This window comes from Pteropus medius, unplaced genomic scaffold, assembly GCF_902729225.1.
Source record: "Pteropus medius unplaced genomic scaffold, Ma_sr-lr_union100, whole genome shotgun sequence".
NCBI classification, from domain to species: Eukaryota; Metazoa; Chordata; class Mammalia; order Chiroptera; family Pteropodidae; genus Pteropus; species Pteropus medius.
Genome location: NW_024340696.1, coordinates 27,031,184 through 27,051,633, shown reverse-complemented (window position 1 = coordinate 27,051,633; position 20,450 = coordinate 27,031,184). Strand labels below are relative to the sequence as shown.

The 20,450-nt window shown below is 45.5% G+C and overlaps 1 protein-coding gene across 3 annotated transcripts in view; it reads right to left on the bottom strand.

Moving 5' to 3' along the window:
• FOXO3 (forkhead box O3) overlaps window positions 1-15,645 on the bottom strand; it is a 107,474-nt gene extending 91,829 nt beyond the window's left edge. The window contains exons 1-2 of one of the 3 annotated variants that reach the window (XM_039869952.1): window positions 15,533-15,645; window positions 12,052-12,796 (exon numbers count right to left, since the gene is read on the bottom strand). In XM_039869952.1, the coding sequence (XP_039725886.1) occupies window positions 12,052-12,669 (618 nt within the window). In that variant the 5' untranslated portion in view covers window positions 12,670-12,796; window positions 15,533-15,645. Of the gene's footprint in view, window positions 1-12,051; window positions 12,797-12,933; window positions 13,045-13,882; window positions 14,059-15,532 lie in introns of those variants that run through there. The other 2 variants (XM_039869944.1, XM_039869961.1) reach the window with 2 other exon arrangements.
• Between the last annotated feature and the right edge of the window lie 4,805 nt (window positions 15,646-20,450).

Sequence of the window (20,450 nt, the reverse complement as noted above, 5' to 3'; positions counted from 1 at the left end):
AAACAGAAAGCTGTAAGCTTATCTTTATTAGACAGGATTGGAGATAGAAGGCCTGATCTAGGCCACTAATTTCAAGAAAAGTATACTAGCTCACCTAGGAAGTTATCTATCAGGAGGAGCTTAAGAGCCCAAGCATACCGAAGAAAGCATGCTCACACTGGTATTAGCTCAAAGATAGCTTTAAAATAATCCGGCTCACAACATATTCATAGCCCATTCCAGGCTTCTCAGGGTTACACAAATGATGCACCTGCTCTAACTGATTTTTATTCTCCTTAAGAAATGCAGAGGAATGCTCAGGTTCAGTTTCAATTTTTATTTAGAAGAAATCACCTTGCTTAAAATGTAGTCCATGGGCCACTATCTATTTGCATGATAGGTATATTCATACATGGCAAATGAATGTTAATAGGACTATACTAAAATATAACTAGTGAATAAAGATATGTCCCTTCTCATTTTACCCACTAGGAAAAAAAAGGTACATAACGCAAACTAAGATGCAGATGTACAAGGGTTATATGTATGAAGGATTACATTAACAAGTCCTTGATTTGGAAATGAATGCTGGCACAAAGCCCCAGGATAGCTCTTGTGTAAGGTAAAAACTGGAAGAGAAACACTGAGTTTTAAATTAGGTAAATATTTTTTAGAAATTTACCTACAGGAAAAGTTCTAATGGAGAGGTCTAGAGAAAGCATTTTATTTTATAAAACCGCTACGGTATTAGAAAAAAATTAAACTACATTGAGTTTTAAAATTTAAATAAAAAGAATAAAGGAAAGGAAGGTAAACAGGCTTTAAACATCACTCAGCTGAGCCCAATATGAAATATGGAACTGAGAGAGTTATCTAGATAATTTATGATGAAAAAAATATCATTTTAAAATTCAATTATTAGGTCTATGGCTATGCTACCCTTAACAGACTGATCCAGACTGATCTCGGAAGCTAAGCAGGGTGGGGCCTGGTTAGTATTTGGATAGGAGACCACCTAGGAAGACCACGTGCTGTAGGCATAAAAAATAAAAAAAAATAAGGGATTGTAAGCTGACAAGGTCCTTGCAATCTGTGAGGTCAACCAAGGGTTGCCTCAACTAAAAAAAATTTAATAAATAAATAAATAAATAAATAAATAAATAAAAATTAATTATCAGAAAAATTGGGACACTTCAGGAAAAGAAAAGCAGTTTTGAAATTTGAATTACGTGAATTAATGACTTAACTATCCACTTGATCTTTCTAATGTCCCATCAATTTTCAAGGAGACATCTGATAAGCTGTATTTGATATAATTTTACAACCTCCTTAAACTTCAAGTTTACACCCAGCGTAGTACCTTTAAAAGTCCACCCTGGCCATGGCCACCTTCCGTTGCGACTGCCTCCAGCCCCACCACCTCCCCCACTCCACAGCCATATTCAGTTATCAGGCAGAACCATCTGCCTGCTCCACATTTATCATAGGGTTTCAGTCTATCTTCTGGACACGATCCAGACACTACTCACCTATCTCTACCATGAAACTGAGAGTTCTGAAATTTTTTCCAACATGCACAAGATTAGTATTCTGCTGGCCACATTTTATCTTAGGGCATGTGGGTCTTGCGTTCCTGTGGCCAATTAAAGCCATCATTTCAAGTTCTATTCATACGTATTTCTACCTTAAAGATAAAAACAGAAAGCTCTTTAATAAACACTTTAACATGGCCAGCAACTTGCATTATGCAACATTTTCTGTTTCTGTCTTGGCAGTTTGCCTTTAAACGCTAGTAACTGCACTGCAAAGAGTCACCACCTCACAAAATATTTTTAATACCTTTAATTATGATATTTGATTCGGCAGCCAAACTTCTGCCAGGAACTTCTTGTAAATTTGGTTTTTCCTGAAATCTGTTTTTCTTGGTATTGTCTCCATTCATCTACCTACCTGAAGCCTACAGAAGCACAGATATGCTGTTCTTCCAAGGCAGAAATTTCTCAGATAATAGCCCAACCCAAAGGCTTTCTACACACTATGTATCACTCTATTAGTTCTAAATAGGACACTTTGTATCTGACCCATAGTAAATCATGGTCACACAAGGTAGTGACCAAACAGAAATGAGAATCCCCAAACCAACAGGTTTCTAACTGAATTCTAAACCCACGCCTCCTACTCTCCAGTTAAAAGCCCAGGCACTGACCCAATTCTTAAGTCATGTAAAAATCAAGGGAAGGAGCCTAAATCATGGGTCAAAGTCCACCCCGCATCAACACAGAGAGAGGTGTTAGTTACCCTGACTCAGCCACAACTGGAAAGATAAGCATTCAAGACAGTATTCCGAAGGATCAACATGGGGATTAGTGGTAATATACGAGAAGAATGTGGCACACAGTAGCAACTCTTAAAATGCCAGCTATTTTTAAAAAGTACAAACTTCCAGTTATAAAATAAATAAGTCACGAGGATATAATGTAGATCCTGGTGACTGCAGTTACTAACACTATTGTACATGTGAAAGCTGCTATGAGAGTAAACCTTAAAAGTTCTCATTACACACATAAAAATCTGTAACTATGTATGGTGGTGGATGTTAACTAGGAGCTGAGAGGGCTCTAGAGATTCTGGCTTAGCCTTACTACCATCAACAATGACAGTGAATCGAACAAGGCTCCATTTTCTCAAGCCCGGACAGGGTGAGGGACGAGAGGATTCTTTGACACTATCCTTCCACTAAGGACCCTAGGCTCTTCTCTCCCCTTGAAGACTGACTGTTCTAGATCAAAGCTCTCAGTCAGACTGCACAGCCTTAGGTAACCCACAAGCCCAGACTCCACAAGCACAGCATACCACCGATTTTTCAAACGAGGCCGAGAAGAGGAAATTCATTAAGAGGAGTGAGGACGGAGCCAAGGACAAATGCTAGTGGAAATGGGAGGGTGGGACAAGTTCTAATAGTTCTAATCAGGAAATCAAGGAGAATCCATGGGTCCGTTCAGTCTCTCACAGCAGGATGAAGAACGAAATTTCATTTACCAGAAATGAATGATTAAAATTTTAATTTTAACAAAATCTTTTTATTATTCTCCTCTATTTGCAACCCTGCCCATCCCTCTCTTCCATCCCTATGCTGCTGTGCTCACGTCCTAAGGATACCATAACAAATTACCACCAATTTGGGGACTTAAAAAACAAAATGCAAGATGTGGTTCCATAGTGTAGCGGTCAGCACATCTGCATCACACACAGAAGGTCCTGGGTTTGCACACCAGTGGAGACACGGTCCATGGTCTATGATCATGCCACCCTGAACAAGCCCCATGTCTGATCTTGGAAGCTAAGCAGGGTCAGGCCTGGTTAGTACTTGGATGGGAAACCACCTAGGAAGACCGGGTGCTATAGGCATAAATAATAATAATTTTAAAAATGCAGTTAGCATTAATATGATGACTAAGTAGAAGGCCAGGGGAGGGAGGGAGCAATCAAGGAGATCGTTCTATGAACAGTATAGATTTCTAACCAATGTACTGTATACTTGAAACTAATTTAAATAAACAATTTTTTTTTTTTTAAAGGATTCTCACAGTGCTGGAGACTAGAAGTCTAAAAGGTGTCAGCAGGGCCACGTTCCCTCCGAAGGCTCTAGGGGAGGGCCCTTCCTTGCCTCTTCCTGGTAGCTCCCACCAATCCCTGGTGCTCCTGGGCTTGTAACTACATCACTCCAATCGTTGCCTCAGTCTTCCCTAGGCCTTCTCTGCATCTAGTGTGTCCTCCTTTCTTCTTTTAAGGAAACCAGTCACTGGATTTAGGGCCCGCCCTAAGCCAACATGACCTCATCTTAATTTAGCTAATTACCTCTGGAAAGACCCTATTTCCAAATAAGGTCTCATTCTGAGGTTCCAAAGGGACATGAATTGTGGAGAGATACTCTTCAACCCACTACAACTCCCAAATTAAAATAAACTACCGCAACCAAAATAGGGGGCAAAGTGGCGAGACATGACAAATCTCAGCATCACAGAACTATAAGAAATGTCAAAGTTATAATCTCCAGGGAATCCATGGACACTAAATCTGAGTTGGAAACAATACATCTTTTACCTTTCTCTCAACCCATGGAAAACTGATGTTTTGGAAAACATCAAAAATCTCAACCAAAACAGCACTACAACTCGAGACATTCCACTAACCCAGACACCTGAATGAATACTCTGAAGTCTGGTATGAGGTATAGATGAACGTTCACATATATATTATCAGAGGCGGAGTAGCAAAAAGATGAAAGGCAGGGGAGGACATTTTTCAGTTAAACAGGCTTTCATTTAACTATGTGGGGATGGGATGTGGAACATGGGTCTTAGAAAAGCAAGGTTTCTTTTTAAAACATTACTTTAGGTTTTTAATCACCCCTCCTGCAAGTTATCCTTTTCTGATGACGACATAAGCCTACACAAAAGCATTATATATTAAAGATCTTTTTTGTTTTTAATCCAGGTATTACTTTTGCTATGTGGGGAAAAAATACTTGAGATCAGCTTAAAGTCTTGTGTACTCCCTCTGCTGGCTCTGAATTTAAAATAAATTCTTAATGGCTTCAGGAGCCAAGTTATTAATTTCTCTAGATATCTAAAACACAAGAAAAAATACGATATGGATTCTCCCACACACACACGCAAAGGTCTTCAAAGAAATAAAGAATTACAAAACACATACTGAAAATTGCCAAAGCCATCTCCCTCTTGGCTTTTTTATGGATTCACTCCAAGGGAAAGCTAATGCATTTCATTTGGGGCAGGGGTCACTTCCTGTGTTGGTCTTGTCCCCTAACAAGTGTACCAAGAGCTTTTCTTGCTCTGTGCTCACTTCTCCGCTGCAGGACTAGGGTACATTTGGATAGCCAGGGCAGGTGAGCCACAAGGATAACCTGACTTCCTCATCGTAAGTGATTAGTAGAGTAGAAAATTACTGGAAGGACCACAGCCCATCAGAGAAGTTGGTCCATTTCTCTTTGTAATGTTATCTCATAATAGCAACTGCTGCACTGCAAAGAAAAAGTCTGAAGATTAAAATCTCAAAAAAATGTCCAAGTGAAAAAGTGGAAGACATACACTCTAGAAAAGCCCAGCTTAAAACATTCTCCAATCATACATTTGCATTTTACCAGGAAGGAGGAATACTTCACGATATTCTATAGTACCTGCTACTGTACTTTTTTCCAATTGGGGAAATTGTGATATTGAGAAATGACAGTGTTTGATCAAGAATAAAATGGTTGAAGATACTGAGTCTGTCTGCAGCTGTGATGCAATCAGAATTGGAGTCTTCTATCATAATCACCAGCCCACCCACCTATTCAGAAAACTATCTCAGAAGAGCCACAGACTGGCTCCTTGAAAAAATCCATCTCAAAGACTGCTTGCTTTCTTTTCTTCCTTCATGTGTGACTTCTATTTTCCAATCCATGGACAGACAACTTCAAGTATATCTGAGACTTACACCCCAAAATGCAGAACATTATGGACAACTTAGTTTTACACAACAGCTTTGCTCCTGTAAAAAGTGGGCTAGTAAATTTTAGGCTGAACAAGTCCATGGTGACTCCTTCTGGATGGTACGTATTGACACAGCATAAAGTGGGGCACGCACAGAGGGCAGGCTTGATTGAACTTTCTCTTAACGAAAGGTCATTCCAACATCAGATTTCCCTCAGTTTCTGTGATGGGTAGCAACTGGCGCTGATGAAGTTTTCAGGGACTTCTACACTAGGAAATGAGAAACTGAGAAAATGCCTTAGACAACAGAATATTGTATCATAATTACACTATATCATATCGACATCAACACTAGGAGGTCCAAAACTTGGTTCACCTTCATAGCTACAAGTATCCACGACTCTACACATGACATTACCTCACTCTTGAGTCACAACACCCCCTACCCTCTTTCAGTGTCAAGTCCCAGAACATGGCTATCCCCGCGGGGTGAGGACGTAGTGACCCCAAAAGCAGCTCCAAGAATCAGAAATTCTTATTTATCTGGTAAACATTCATTCCCTTCTCTCAAGGCTCTTACACTGTACCTGAGAATATACAAGAGTCACAAAAAAATGACAAAAGAAGTGGGCAGGAGTCAGGGGGTATGCTGGGTAAGGTGTTGTGAATAGAGCAGGCTTTTTCAGCAAGATGAGCTGAGAGTGCTGATGGGGAATGCAAAAAGAGAAACACAGCTACTCCAGTGTGAGGCAGCCTAGAGGACGGGGGAGGGGAGCAAAAGGCGAGCAAATGAAGTAAGAGTTTGCAGAAATGGAGGCACTAACGCGAACAGCTGTGAAACCACAATGGTTAGCAGCAGATATTACAGAACGGTGGTGCTCTGGGCTCATAAGGACACACTCTGAACTCCACCGCTGCTAGCTGTGGGTCCCGGAGCCAGTCACCCACATGATCCTGGACTGTTTCCTCACCTGTAAAATAGTTAGATGATCTCTAACATTTCTTTTAGTTCTAAATTTGAGGCAAAAGTAATGCAGATGAGCTGTCTGTATCAAGGCTCCACATTCACTCCAAAAGAAGGCCAATCCTACAGCAGGCCCCATGAGACAGAACTGGGATCCCAGATGAGTCTAGGGCCCCAAGTGGGAGGATTTCCCTAATCTGGGTGGATATGGGAAAGCCCCAGCTTTTCCCAAACAGATCCAAATTATAGGGGCCATGTTACAGTGGCCCTGCATCTCCAAAGCAAGCTGAAAATAATTCGCAGAGAATTAAAAGCCAGCTCCAAGCCAGAGCTCAACACCAACTCTGCCATTTGCTGATAACTTCTCTGCAGACCTGAAACACAAAGGAAAGCAGAAGTACACATCTGAAAAAGGCAAAGAGAATGGACAATAATGACAAGTTCACAGAACACAGATTTGCAAGTTTATTTTCTGTCTTCTCCCAGTAAAACACAAACTCCTGTGAACTGGAACCGTATTTGTCTTGTGCTATTATAACCCTGGGGCCGTCAGAATATCCTGCACACAGTATGCCTTTGACAAATATCTGTTGAATGAAATGGCATGTGATTTAAATGGGTAAAAAGGATTTTCTCTTTCCAATCTTTTACTCACTTTCGGTACCCCAGCTGTAATGTCCACTGATACCCACTTGTATGTATGTCACCCCCAGTTCCTTCTATAGCAGCAAAGAGCCAAAGTGGCCCTTCCGGACTCCTCAACTTATGATACAGGAAAAGGTGAGGAGGAAAACAAGGAGTCAAGAATAGGATCAAGTCCGTTCCCCTACAAGAAAGATGAGTGAGAATGAAAATAAAATAAATTCCATATTCTCTTCAGCCCTGGGATTCTGGAATCTGATGCATCAGCAATGGTAAGTAAGATACCTCACCAGAACACACAGGCCTAAAAGGGTCTTATCTTCGCAATTTTTAATCAAGATCTTTGGATGGATAGAGTCTGCTAAACTTTGTCCAAAGCAAGTAAATGACTCTTTAGTGGGACAAGGCCACTTCATTAATCTTCCAAATAAAAATATCTTCCATATTTTAAATAAGAATCACAAGTAGAGTACTAAGAAGTTTAACTACAAGATGTTCTTCTTCAGTGTCATTCTCTTAAAATAAAACCCTCCTAAAATCTCCTAAAAATAAGTCTGCATAGTTTCATTTCATTTTCTAAAGAGATAAACATCAAAACACTTAGCTTCTTTTTTAAAGCATCTTTCTGCTACATGGGGCTCACAGATCAAAGTTTAAAAGGGCCAATTTCTTCACTTCGTAGGTCAATGACACAGCTTTGAAAAAGAGGAAAAACAGTCCCCCTAGTATACTGCTGCTGTAGGAAGAGGAAGTATATTAGTTGAGAATCACTGACGAAGACAGTACTGCCAAAGGAAATTACAAAACAGCATTTTAGCAACATGGACCAAGCAGAAGACAGATTCTTCACACACGACCATAAACCGCCCCTTTGGTGGTACTCCAAAGGTAACTGAGGTCAGAATTACAAGACGATGTGTCAATATTATGATTTTGTCATTTTGAAATTTAAAAAATATGTTTTTAAACATAAAAGTTGCAGTTAAAATAACATTTTCTTAATTCGGTATGTTGAAAAGGAACTGGATGCACTAATCTAAAAAACTCTTAACAGTGAGGGCGTAAACAAGCATTGTGTGGCAGGTCAGCTCTCATCTTTTTACCTTGGGAAGAAGCCATAGGAGCGGATATTCTCATATGAAGGAAGACTTGGTCTCTTGAACTACTCTCTGAAGTGGCAGCAGAAGTCCTCGCACAGTATCTTACACTTGTGAAATTGTGGGAACCACCACAGAAACTCGTGGTTGCCTAACATCTTTGTGCCCTGACCCATGGAAAAGGCAGGTGTGTGGGAGTGTATAGGAAAATAAGTGATAAATAGGGCTTACAAGGGAATCTAGAGTCTTTGAGGTCTACCCAGGACAGGAGGAACTGAGAGAACTTACCAGTTTAGTTATGGGTACAGTGTAAGTAAACTTAATATGAATTGAAGGAAATGTAATCTTTTCTCCCTCTTAACCACATCTGATTATTCATTTCTACTTTAATGCCTGAGGTAAGGGAACCTGTAAGATATCTATCACCTTTCTCCCTGGCACAGCATACATTTGACAAACCCAAGTTAACCAAGAACTTCCTCCTTTTGTTAAAATGCTCTCTTCTGTGCCACCTTTATCACTTCACAATCCCCAAATACACATACTGATAGGCACTGAACTGCTACACAAACATGATGCACTCACTCGGCCTACATCAATATTCATCTATCTTTTGATGCTCAAAATAATAACCAAGACGTTTTTTAGACTGAGGCAAATATGCTTTTCAGGAAAGCAACTTCTACTTATGTAAGACTACTCAATGCTTAGTAAATGACCTCAAAAAAAAAAAAAATCAATTCAAAGAGAAAAATAGTGTGAGAACAAAGACTAAGAATTGCGGCTACTAATTACTTCTGTACTAACTAGCTGTGTGATCTTAGAAAAGTCACTAACTTGAAAAACCAGGTTCTTCACCTATAAAATAAGGCCACTGAACTAGATTAGTGAACCTCATCCCAGCAGTACATTAAAATCACCAGCAGGACTTCAAATCTCTCCCCGCTAACCACCACCAAACACTAAAACCTCTCCCCCACCACACACCAACACAATTAAATCAGATTCTCTGGGTATCAGTATTTTTTTAAAGATTCCCTGATGATTCTAATATGCAATCAAGGGTTTGAATCACTGGTCTCGATTCTTATCTCCAAGGCCTCAATTCTAATTCTTTCATTCTATGATCTTAGGGTAATAATCCTAGTTACAGGATCTCATAAATGCGATGGCCCAAAAATCCACAAAAGTAAAGTCTAGACCCTGCATACTGTGCCTATAGTACACACATGACTAGGAGACATTAATCTGAATTCTAGAAATTTTAAGAGTTTTAAAAAATGAATACATAACTCAGAATGAAAGTAGTGTGGTTTAAATGCACATGCATGCTTCCAAAATGACTAATCGTGATAGAAATCAACTTCTGAAACCTGGACATATAGACATGGGTCACAATTAGCTCCTGACCTCTCCCTTTTCCTTCTTCTGGTCCCACTAAACCACAAGCATAAAAAAGGGTGGCTATTAGTCATATCGGAATATGAAACCAGCTCCAGTTTCAAAGGGCCTTTTCTATCATCAAAGATTTGGAAGTTCCTGCATGGTTGCATCTTTGGATAAAGGTCATTTTACAAAAACTCTAGATTATATTCCTACAGTCTTCAAGGATTAGTTGTCGCATAATACTCAAATGGAACTGGTGTAAAAATTTAAATTAAAAATAATCATAAAATGTGTCCTTGTATTTTAAACATATTAAAGGTTGAGAATTTCAATTTATACTATTTCATAAGATTTTAAAGAGATTAAAACAGCAGAAAAGGGAAAAAGAAACTATGAGACCAAGAAATGGTTAGGACATAAAACCACAAAGTAGGCCCAAAATTTCTACTGCAAATCCTGCAAACTACATGAAAATATAATTTTCTCCATTCTCCCAGTCTCAATTCATGGCTTCTTCTGGTAATAACACTTTCTCACATAAATCTTTCCTTAAAAAGTCAAATGCTTTTAAATTGTTATTATTTTTAACTATAAGCACAATAGCAAGAAATGGTAGTTGTGGAATTACTCTTGTAACCTTAAAAATCATAAGAAAGGTAAAAACCCTTCCTATGTTAACTTTTTAACTAAAAGTTAGCTAACTTAATTAACAGATATTCTGCACCAAATTAAAACATGCAGGATTAAATTTCGAGTGTGAGAAATCTGAAAAATATTCCAAAACCCCAAATCTATCTCTTAGATCCTGTAAACTCACCCCTTCCTAGCATTGTACACTGAGATTAACCCTTGCTATCCTCTTAGAAACTCAGTTTTAAAAGGCATCACATTAGCACTGCTTTAAAATGGAACTCTCATCCTTTCTTGTACATAGCCCCCGTATCACATAACTGGCATTCCTTTGCAAAGAAATAAAGTCGAATCAAATATAACATTCATAATGTCAGCACTTGTTAAAGGAAATGAAACAGAATTGTGAAATAATATCACAGCAGACGTTTTGCTTTTAAAGTTTGTTTAATCTAAACAAGGTTTAAACCTAAACAAGACCTCTCCAATACTGGCCATTAAAAAAAACCCAGCACTTTACCGGGTTTTTTTAAAGCAAATTAATAATCAATACACTAAATTCTTTAGCTTTTCACATACAGTTTCCTCTCTAGTGCTTCAGTTTTCCACTAAGGTCAAATTTCTTATTTCTTACACCTACGGGAGCCCAGGAAGATACAGGGCTCCCCAAAGACAATAAAGGAAGGGAGAGAAGGAGGAAGCAGCTACCCATTAAAAAAAAAAAAAAAGCTAATTGCAAAGAGAAGCAATTGCAATTGTACAGGACTCTCTTTTGCCTTGGTATTGTCACATTCATATACTTGGATAAGAGGCTAGAAAAATAAGGTGCCAGGAAGAGCAAAGCAGCTGGGTATCAGCAGAGGCACAGGGGCTAATCTCTTTGGATGCCCAACTGCAGGAAGTCATTACATCATAGGCCTTTCCACACCTCTCTCCCTACCACGTGTCCAGTGCCCCAAGAGGCTGAAAAGGAACAGTAGAGAGCCTCTCTTCAGGTTCACTTATTGGTAGAAGCCATTACGGCCCAGCCCTGCCACCAAATCTCTCTCCCAGAGACTTAGGTAAAGCGCTGGGCCCTGAGTCCTCCACACCTGGACTCCACCTCTAACAACGCTAGAGTACAGCCTCAGCGGGAGCAGCAGGTGAGGCCAGATCGTTTCTCGATGGCAGAACTGGCTAGTTCCAGGTCCCAGAACATCTCAGAGGCTACTAGGGGCAGATTTACTGAAGAGACATTGCTAAACAATAAAGATGTGAAGAAAGAGGACCAGGAGAAGGCTTGCAACCACTGCTTTTTCTAATGAGATCTTTACGCCTTTGGGAGTTAACAACCACAAACCCAAAACTTGGACCCAGGGGTTCTCATCCAGCTAGTGACAACGCACCATGCTCCTCCAACCTACTGGAAACCACAAATCCAACCCCTCCACCGGGCACCAAGTCCAAAACACTCCCCCGCGTCCGCTCGCTCCACCTGCAGCGCCCTCACCGCACCTCCACTATGTTGAATTCTACTCCAAAGTTGGCCCCAGACCTACCTCCTCCGCGCTGTCTCGGGAATCCGGCAAAAGCACTCAGTTCCGTCTGATCTTCCCTCACCAGAGTCCCTTGCCCCTTCTCTACACCTGGCCATACCCGAAAATTCCCAGGAAGCCTCCTTCCCCCGGGCCCCCTCCGCAGCCATCCCCAGGTTCCTCTCCTCTGGAGGTAACGCAGAATCCCCAAAGCCTCACAGGAGAGGCTCTCTGCCAACCCCTCTCCCCGGTGCCTGCAGGAGCGCTCCAACGAATCGAAGGCGCGTCTCGTACTGCGCAGGAGGCCCGGCGGGTCCCGCCGCCCGCCCGAGGTGGGTACGCACCTTCCAGCCGGCAGAGCTGTTGCTGTCGCCCTTATCCTTGAAGTAGGGCACGCAGCGCACCATCCACTCGTAGATCTGGGACAGAGTGAGCCGTTTGTCCGGGGAGCTCTCGATGGCGCGAGTGATCAGGTCTGCGTAGGACAGGTTCCCCCAGGCGTTCCGCCGCGACGAGCATTTCCGCGGCTGCCCCGAGCCCCCAGCCGCCCCCGGCTGCGGCGGTGGCAGTGGCTGCTGAGGCTGCAGCGGCGTCTGCGTCGCCCCGCTCGGCGCGCCCGCGGCGGGGGCTGGCCCGGACCCGGGGTCCTGCCCTCCGGGAGCCAGTAGCCGGGCCGAGTCCTCGAGCAGCAGCCCAGCGCCCAGCGTGCCGCACCCGCCGCCGCCGATCGCCATGGCCGAGCCGGCCCGACTGCTGCTGTCCTCGTCGTCTTCATCGTCCTCCTCCTCGGGGATCATGGAGTCAGCGGCCGCCTCTCCCGAGGGCTTGGCCGGGCTCCCCTGGAGCTCCGGCCTCTGCAGGGGCCACGTACAGGAGCGCGGCCGGCTCTGGGGCTCAAACTCCGGGTCCAGCTCCACTTCCAGTGGAGAGAGCGGGGCCGGGGACGCCGGCGCCTCTGCCATCTTCGCCGCCCGCCCGCGGCTCGGGCTCTCGCGCTCTCCTCTCGGCCGGGGCGGGGTGCGGCGGGGGAGGGACAGGGACGCCGCGAAGGCTCGGGCTCCCGGGCGCCGCCGCCGCTAGAGCCGCCGCCTGGAGAAGCACGAGAGGAGAAAGAAGGGGAGTTGGTTATCCCGGGCTGGAGCCGAGACCTCGGTGAGTCCTCACCCGCCGCCGCCGCTTCCCGACCGCACCGCGCCCGCCTGCCCGCCTCCCAGGATCAGGCAGACCTGGAGACGTGCGCCCCGCGAACCTGGCGCAGCAGACACCGCCCCCTGGTCAGGCCGCTGGGGAGACGCGGGCGAATCGACGGGCTCGCACGGGGCAGCCCCCTCCCCCAGCCGCCGCCGCCGCCAGATCTGCAGGTCTCTCCTGGGCTAGGTGGCTGGGCGGGGACGAGGGGGGAGGGGCGGGGGCGAAGGGGGAGGGGCGCGAGCCGCGCCTTTAAAGCGGGCAGCGGCCGGAGCTGGCGCAGCCCGGCCGAGGTCTGAGCCCGAGACGGGGCGGGCGTGCGTTTGTTTATGTTTCGCTCGGGCCCGCTCAAGTGCTTCCCGCGGCGTCGCCGCCAAAGTCTGTGGCGCCTTCGGCTCTTCTACGGGTCCCTGGCCCTGCCGCCTCCGCGCTCCCCTGCTACCCCACTCCCAGCGGAAGAGACCGAACTGGCAGCTCCTTTCTCCCCTCTTCGCCCGCGGGCCGGGAGGGCGGACGTGGGTCCGAGTGCAGACGAGCCCTTGTCACTTCCAGAAAAAAGAAAAGACGGGAAGGGGGACAGGCAGCTCCGCGGGTGTTCGCAAACGGTCGAGCCGCGCAAGAACGGCCACTTTGGGATTTTGTGCGGTTTATTTTCTCACAGACGTTGTGCCCTCCACCCCCTTCCCAGTAAAGGACAAGGGGAGGGGACAAGTAGGAACATAAATCTTCCAACAGGTCGGGAATCACCAAGTCTCCCGGGCCGCCAGAAAACCCGGACTAGCACGTTCATCACCTCCTTGCTCCCGCTGCTGCCATCTTGACAGTTTTCCCCCCTTCACTCAAGTCCTTTAAAAACACTAGCGGGAGAGAAGAAGGACGCGCACACCGAGTCACGGGGAGGAAAAAGGGAAGCGCCTGGCCCAGCTCGGAAGCAGATCCGGAGTCACCGGGAAGGCGACCGCCCCGCTGCACAGCTCTGGCGCCTACCTCGGTTCCTTCCCTTCAGGGACGAGGGGGGAGGACGCACAATCCCGCGCGGGCCCGGGGCACGGCGAGGAGGGGGCGCGCAACCTCAGCGAAAGAGAGGCGCTCCGGCCACCGCCGCAGCCCTCCAGAAGAACCGCCTGTCAGCCTGCGTGCTGCCGCCTTCCACATTCCTCCTCCTCCCTTCCACGAGCAGGGCGGCCGCGGCAGCAGCACAAAGTTATAGACACACGCAGGGTGCCTCAACCTAAGCTGACGGCGGGCGGGTCCCCGCCCAGGGGGAGGGCTGGGCAGAGGGCCCGGGTGTGCTGGTGTCCGTGTGTGTGCATGTGTTTGCGTGCACTCGCGCGCGCGCGCGCCTGCGCGGCTCGGCTCCGCGGGGCTGCAGGCGTGGGTGTCGGGGAGCGCGCCGCCGGCCGGGACTCGGCGGGCTCCGGCAGCGGTCCCTCCTCTTCTCCTCCTCGCTCCCAAGAGCCTCAACCACGACAAAGCGCGGCACTGGCCAAAGAGGAGAGGGAGCGCAGAGCCTCAAACTCTCCATGAGCATAGTCTCGTAGCACCCGGGGTCCCCGGCAAGCGCGTGTGTCCGCCAGGCTCTGGGCCCGCCCTGGTGTCCGGTTCCCCATTAGAACTGGACACCAAGTAACACCTGAGATAAAATGCTGGCCGTAGATAGCCAAGGGTTGCCTCGGCGTGGAAATACTGACAAGCCAAGATGTTGGTGCCTTCAGAACTTCGATAACCTGATGCCCTCAGATTTGATCAGGCACCAAGCGGTTTACACTCTTACCCAGGACACTCGACCGCAATCGTGTTTCACTTTTCAGGGATTTGATGGCAGACGAGGGGAGAAGTGTAACTAACTCTGGAAAAAGCAAATTATTCCATTCTTAAACCCAAGAGCAGATTTTGAACAACTGTGAATGGGAAATAATTTTACTCTAATTTGTAAATGACAGCAAACGTCTAATTGCGCATTTTTGACTTTTTAAAGAATGATACTCCTTTAGGTTTAGAAAAAAAATCTTTACAAGCTTTTATCCAATGATCAGTGCCCAAGTCATTCATTTGTGCACTAAGAATACCCTACATGCGACATGCACACCAAAACTCTATCCACTTTTGTTTATCAGTATCTCATTTCTTAAATCCTTCCAAGTCACTAGAAGTATCTTTGAGTCTAGAGCGGGCTCAGCAACACCCCGATACACAAAAAGGTCCAACCCAGCGTAGGCATAAGTCCGCCCACCCGGCGGATTCCAGGCTCCGGGCTTTGAGCAAGGCCCGTCACTCAAGTGACGCACGGCTCCGCCCCTGCACCAAGCTAGTTCGACGCGTACAAACAGATGATGTCATTGTATCCAAACGCGCGTGACCCGGGAGCTCGGCGCCCCGTCGCCATTCGCTGCGCTGCTCACTCGTCAAGCCATGCGGCACGCTGACTGGCCGCGGCCACGAGTCTCCAGGCTCAAGACATCCCTCTCCGCCCCCCGCCTCCGCCCCCAGCAAATAATAAACAATCGAGTAAAATTCTAAGGAGGGGAGGGAGGAGAGGAGAAAGCAGAAGCCAATCCTTTGCGCGCCAACAGAGGAAGAGTAAATGGGAAGGGGACGTGAGAAGACAGGGGTGGGGAGGGGAGGGAAGGAGCAGACCTGGGGCGATGGGTCCCGCTGCGATGAGGTAGCGTTGGGGTAGGAAAGTTGGAGAGCACTCTGCGGGGCGCGCCAGGCAATGAAGGGGCGTTAGGGCCCTGGAGCCGCGGAGCTCTGGGCCCGGGGGCGGTGCGCGGCCCGCCGAGGGGGAGGAGCCTGGGACGCGCAGGGGTGGTGCGGGCGGGGCCGGCACACACGTGCGGGAGGAGGGCGGGAGCGCGCGCCCCACAGGCTCGCTCTGGGCGCGCGCCACCGACAACCGCGCGCGCTTGTTTACCAGCGCACGTGGGTGTTATTTTTAAATGGAATGTAGTGCTGGCTGCACAGCAGAGTGGCGGGCGCGTGGGGCCGCCTGCGCTGGCTGGGGGACGCGGCGGGGCCCGCTCAACGGCTTCCCAGGGCGCTGTTCCCGGGACAGCGAGACTGTCCCCACTGCGGGCTTCCAATGCAGTCGGGGGCTCAGACCCGGAAGCCTCACTACGAGTTTCGCGCTCTGCCCAAGCCTCAACGTAGACGAGGTGTTCCCGCCACGGAACACTGCCTTCGTAAGCCCGGGCTCGGCTCCCTCATTCACATTCCGGGGACAAAGCCACCTGCTTCTCTTAGACCTAGAGGCCGTGCCAGGCCAGATTTCACACGTTCACATACTGGCACACAACACCCTGGCTGCGAGGTGGACTCTCATTTCCTTGCATGGTTTGTGCCCGTGTTGCAAATGTCCCCCAGTCCATGTGTGCAAGTCTCCTTGGGCTTACAGCTCTGTCCAAGTACAAACGCACTTCTGCTACATCGGGTTGTCTTTGGAAGAGGAACTCTGGAAAGAGGCCTCTGACTGCTTCCTGGGGTTGCTCCTCTGCGTGTGGCTCCTCTCCTCTCATTGTGGGTCTGTCCGCTGAGAAGCCCTGGTTTTGTATTTGGTTTATAGCTTGGCAGGGCGGACCTTGATTTACAAGACAATTCTCGACTTCAAGTGCCCATGGTGGCGGGGATGGTGGGGGGGCGGGGTGCGGGGCTAGAGCATATTCCTGAGTCTGGTGTTCAGCTTTGCACAAATAATCTAAAGGCCAGATCACCAGGGCTTTGCACCGTAATATCGCATAAAATCCAAAGGTGCACGCTGTAAAAGAAATCCACCCTTTTTCTTCTCTAAATCTAAGCAATCTCGTCATTAAAGTGAAGACGTAGAAAGAATGTGTTTACACTGGCTGGGCTCTTAGCCATTAGAGTTTCACTAAAACCATGTTGAGTGCATTTTCAGAATGTATATCCCAAGGGCATTCCAAGAAAAATAGAAGAACTAAAGATTCAGTAGATTAACTGAGCTCATTGTGACCCTCTGGGTGAAAAATGGAGGGCGGGGACATGGAACATCCATTTTTTTCAAGGAGCTGACAGATTTAGTTGAGAATATGATACCGTTTTTAAAAGTTCAGTATTTCTGGAGTTTAAAAACAGTGCAAGACAAATACAAGAGGTCATACATGTAGTATTTGGGTAAGTTTCAAATGAATTGAGGATCAAAACTTCAAATGGCAGTGACTATAAACATTCACCTTGGTAAATGTGCATCTTACTCAAAGAATTTACCCTTGTAATTTGTCCTTATGGCAAACTTTTGAAAACTCAGAGGTTGAATCTCAGTGAGTGTTCTTTAACCTTGAAATTGCTTTGACCTTTAAAGCCGCCTTGGTCTTTTTCCATTTCTGCCCCCCACCTTTTTTCTTAACTCTAATACAGGAAAGTCGAGTGAGTTTGTGGTTGTTGATCAAGAAGTAATGCCATCATGACCTTTGAGGTAGAATTTTTGGTCAAAACTTTCCCCACTTCTTGTTATACCCCATTTATTTCTACAAATGATTTAAGGTGGTAATTGTCCACTCCATTTGTAAATTCAGCCACTAGAGGAACAAAAAATATTTCACCTGAACGAGCAGAGTAGATTCACCATTTCAAACATGCAATTCTAAGGGTAGATGCCAGGGCTCTGCCTCTGAGGGGGCCACCATTCAGCAATCGTGTTCCCGCCCAGTCCTTCTTGTATCAAGGTGATACTCCCTGTGATCCCAGAGCATACTAGCTAGGGACTGAGCAAGATGCCTGTCAGCAAAGTGCTCATTTTCCTCTTGGGTTGGCTGCTTCTACATCTGTCTCAACAATGAAGACAGGAAACACAAATACAATATAAGCCTCCAAACAAATATGTGACTCAGCTGTAAAGAAAGGATCCCTAATATTCAGGTCTGTAGCTGTTCCCCTTCCTTTGTCTGACACCCTCATTAGTCCCTTCCGCTGACTCCCCACTCCTCGGCAAACTACTTATGTGGAAAACATTTACCGAACACTATATACCAAAGAGCTTGAGCTTTGGTTTGTCTTTCAGGGCATCATTCTAGACACCACCCTCTCTGAGAGTTTCTGGGGTTCCTGTCTTCTCTCTTCCTCTTTGCTACCTTCAGGTGTGACATACCCTGGCAGAGCCTTGTGGGAGAGGAAGAAATTTTTCTCTACCCTTCTAGGTTCTCTCAACTGGTCTAATAATGAAATCTATATGAGACTGATTAACAAGAGAAAATAACCAAATTTAATTACATACATATGTATGGGAACCCCACATCCATGAGAAATTCAGAGACAGAAAGAGAAAATGAAGTTTATATGGTAGCCTGAGCTAAAGGATGAGATAAGTCACCCGGGGCTTCAGAGGGAGGGAAGGTCATTCACAGGACAATAAGAAGAGCAGATATTCAGTAACTAAAAGTTTGCCCTACCCTATAGAAAGGTCATAAAAGTTTATCTCTGGTAATAATTCCCATTATAGGCAAAGCCCTCTATTTAAATTTTTCTAGGTAGTTAAAGAAGGGGCAAAAGTTTCTCATAAGCTTTTAGGGTCTCTGTTGCCTTCAGCTCAAAATAATTCACATACCAAAGTAGCTTGGGGAAGCCTATTCTAAACCTCTTCAGCTTCCCCCATGTCATTACAGTGCCGATCCTATGGTTCATTTGGAGGGCAACTATGTGTGTTTATAGGAAGAAAAAGTGGGGGATCCAAAAGAATTTGAAGACTTACCTGAGAGGGAATCTCATAAACGAGAAATTGGGAAAGAATCTATTTTAGTTTTATGAAATGATGATATCTAACTTTATTTGTCCCTGAACTAAGCACTTTATTTGCAGTGTTTAAGTCTCAAGAAGACCTTATGAAGTAGGTACTGTTGTAAGAACACCTAAACTTGTAGAGAATTTTTATGAGTTTATTTGAGCCAAATTGATGACATACACCGGGGAGCAGGATCTCAAATGCTCTGGAGAGTAAGAGTTTTTTCAGTTTCTTTTATGCATTTGAAATTAAGAAGGGAATGTAAGGAAAATTACCTGGAGGTGCGAGAAAGCAAGGCGGGGATTGAATTACAGGATAGTTACAAGATTATGTACCCTCCTGAGGGGGGGTTACGGTTAATTTCAAAGGTGTGTTAACCTAGATGCACAGAAACAATGGACAGGGCTTGCTTAAGGCAAAAATAAACCTTCTACTAAAGAAGTTATATGCCTGGGGTGTGACTATACACAATGACCTGCTTGGTTAGGAATTTATAATTAGATCACCATGTGAGATTACTTTCCATAGAACCCTTTTTTTTCATCCAAAATACAGCAGTGCTAAACGGCATGGAGGTTAAGAATTCAGGCTCTCAGGTTAAGTCTGATCTCCTTACCAGCTGTGTGACCTTGAGCTGTTATTTAACCATTGAGCTTCAGTTCCTCATTCATAAAATGAGAATAATACCTTCTAGGATTGTTGAAAGGATTGAGTTAAGTGATATTATGAATTGAAAACATTTAGAATTAGAATACTAGGGGAGGTACTTTTTAAAATAGTGATGCCCAGGCTCCATCTTAGATCAACTGAATTAGAATCTTTAGGGGTAGAGTTTGGCATCAACATTCTTTTAAATGTTTTCCAGATAAATCTAATGAAGTGAAGATTGAGAACAGTGAGCTAAAGCTCTCTCTTCTGTACTCCCCAGTGTTTGCGCTCAGCTATGACTGACTTCTGCTTAAGAATGATGATAGAGCCATAAAAACAATAACAACAACAACAACAACAACAAAACTACACACAAAGAAGCATATCCCATACATATAACATCTCACTTTATCTATAAAACAACCTAACCCAGCAGGAACCATTCTTTTGATTTTACGGGGCTTTTCCCCAAGTCACACAGTGAATGGGCAGACCCAGGATTTGAAATGACAGCTGTCTGAATCCATGGCTTGTGCTCCTCCCCCAACCTTGCACTGTCTCTTCAATAGTATTTCTTTATGTGGGCCATTTGGCCTAGAGAAATGGAGCTGGAACCACACAAGCACACATCACCCCAAGCACTAATTCAACCAATCCAAAGCTGGTAGTTGGCCAAATCCTCCCCATCAGGTTGTTTTTTTGGCTCTCTCTCTAAAGCTTTTAAAGTGTTCGAGTCTTTTGCCAAGATTTGAAAAGGAGATTTCATCTAAAAACCAGATTTCTAACTCTTCTTGAAAAATTAGAAGATATGGTAACACTGGCATCATAACTGTATGGCAACGATCAGCTGCTATGTGCTCTCCAGTTCACCTCCTTTTCCTCAGGCCCTCTTCCCTCATTTATGTATCCTGACCGATCTCTAGGCATTTGATTTAGCCACCCGAACTGGTGTTTCCTACCTTTACAGTGGCATGCTAGAGTTGGCTCTTTCAGGTTCACGAAAAGTAACTGTGCACATCTCTTTCCAGCATTTTGTTCAGTAAATCACATTGGTAGCTTGATATGGACCATTGTGAGAGTATTTACCCCACAGAAATTGATAAATACGAACAATCAAGTCTTTTTTTTCCCCCCTAAGAGTCAGTAGGGCCAGCACATCATTGCCCCTACTCC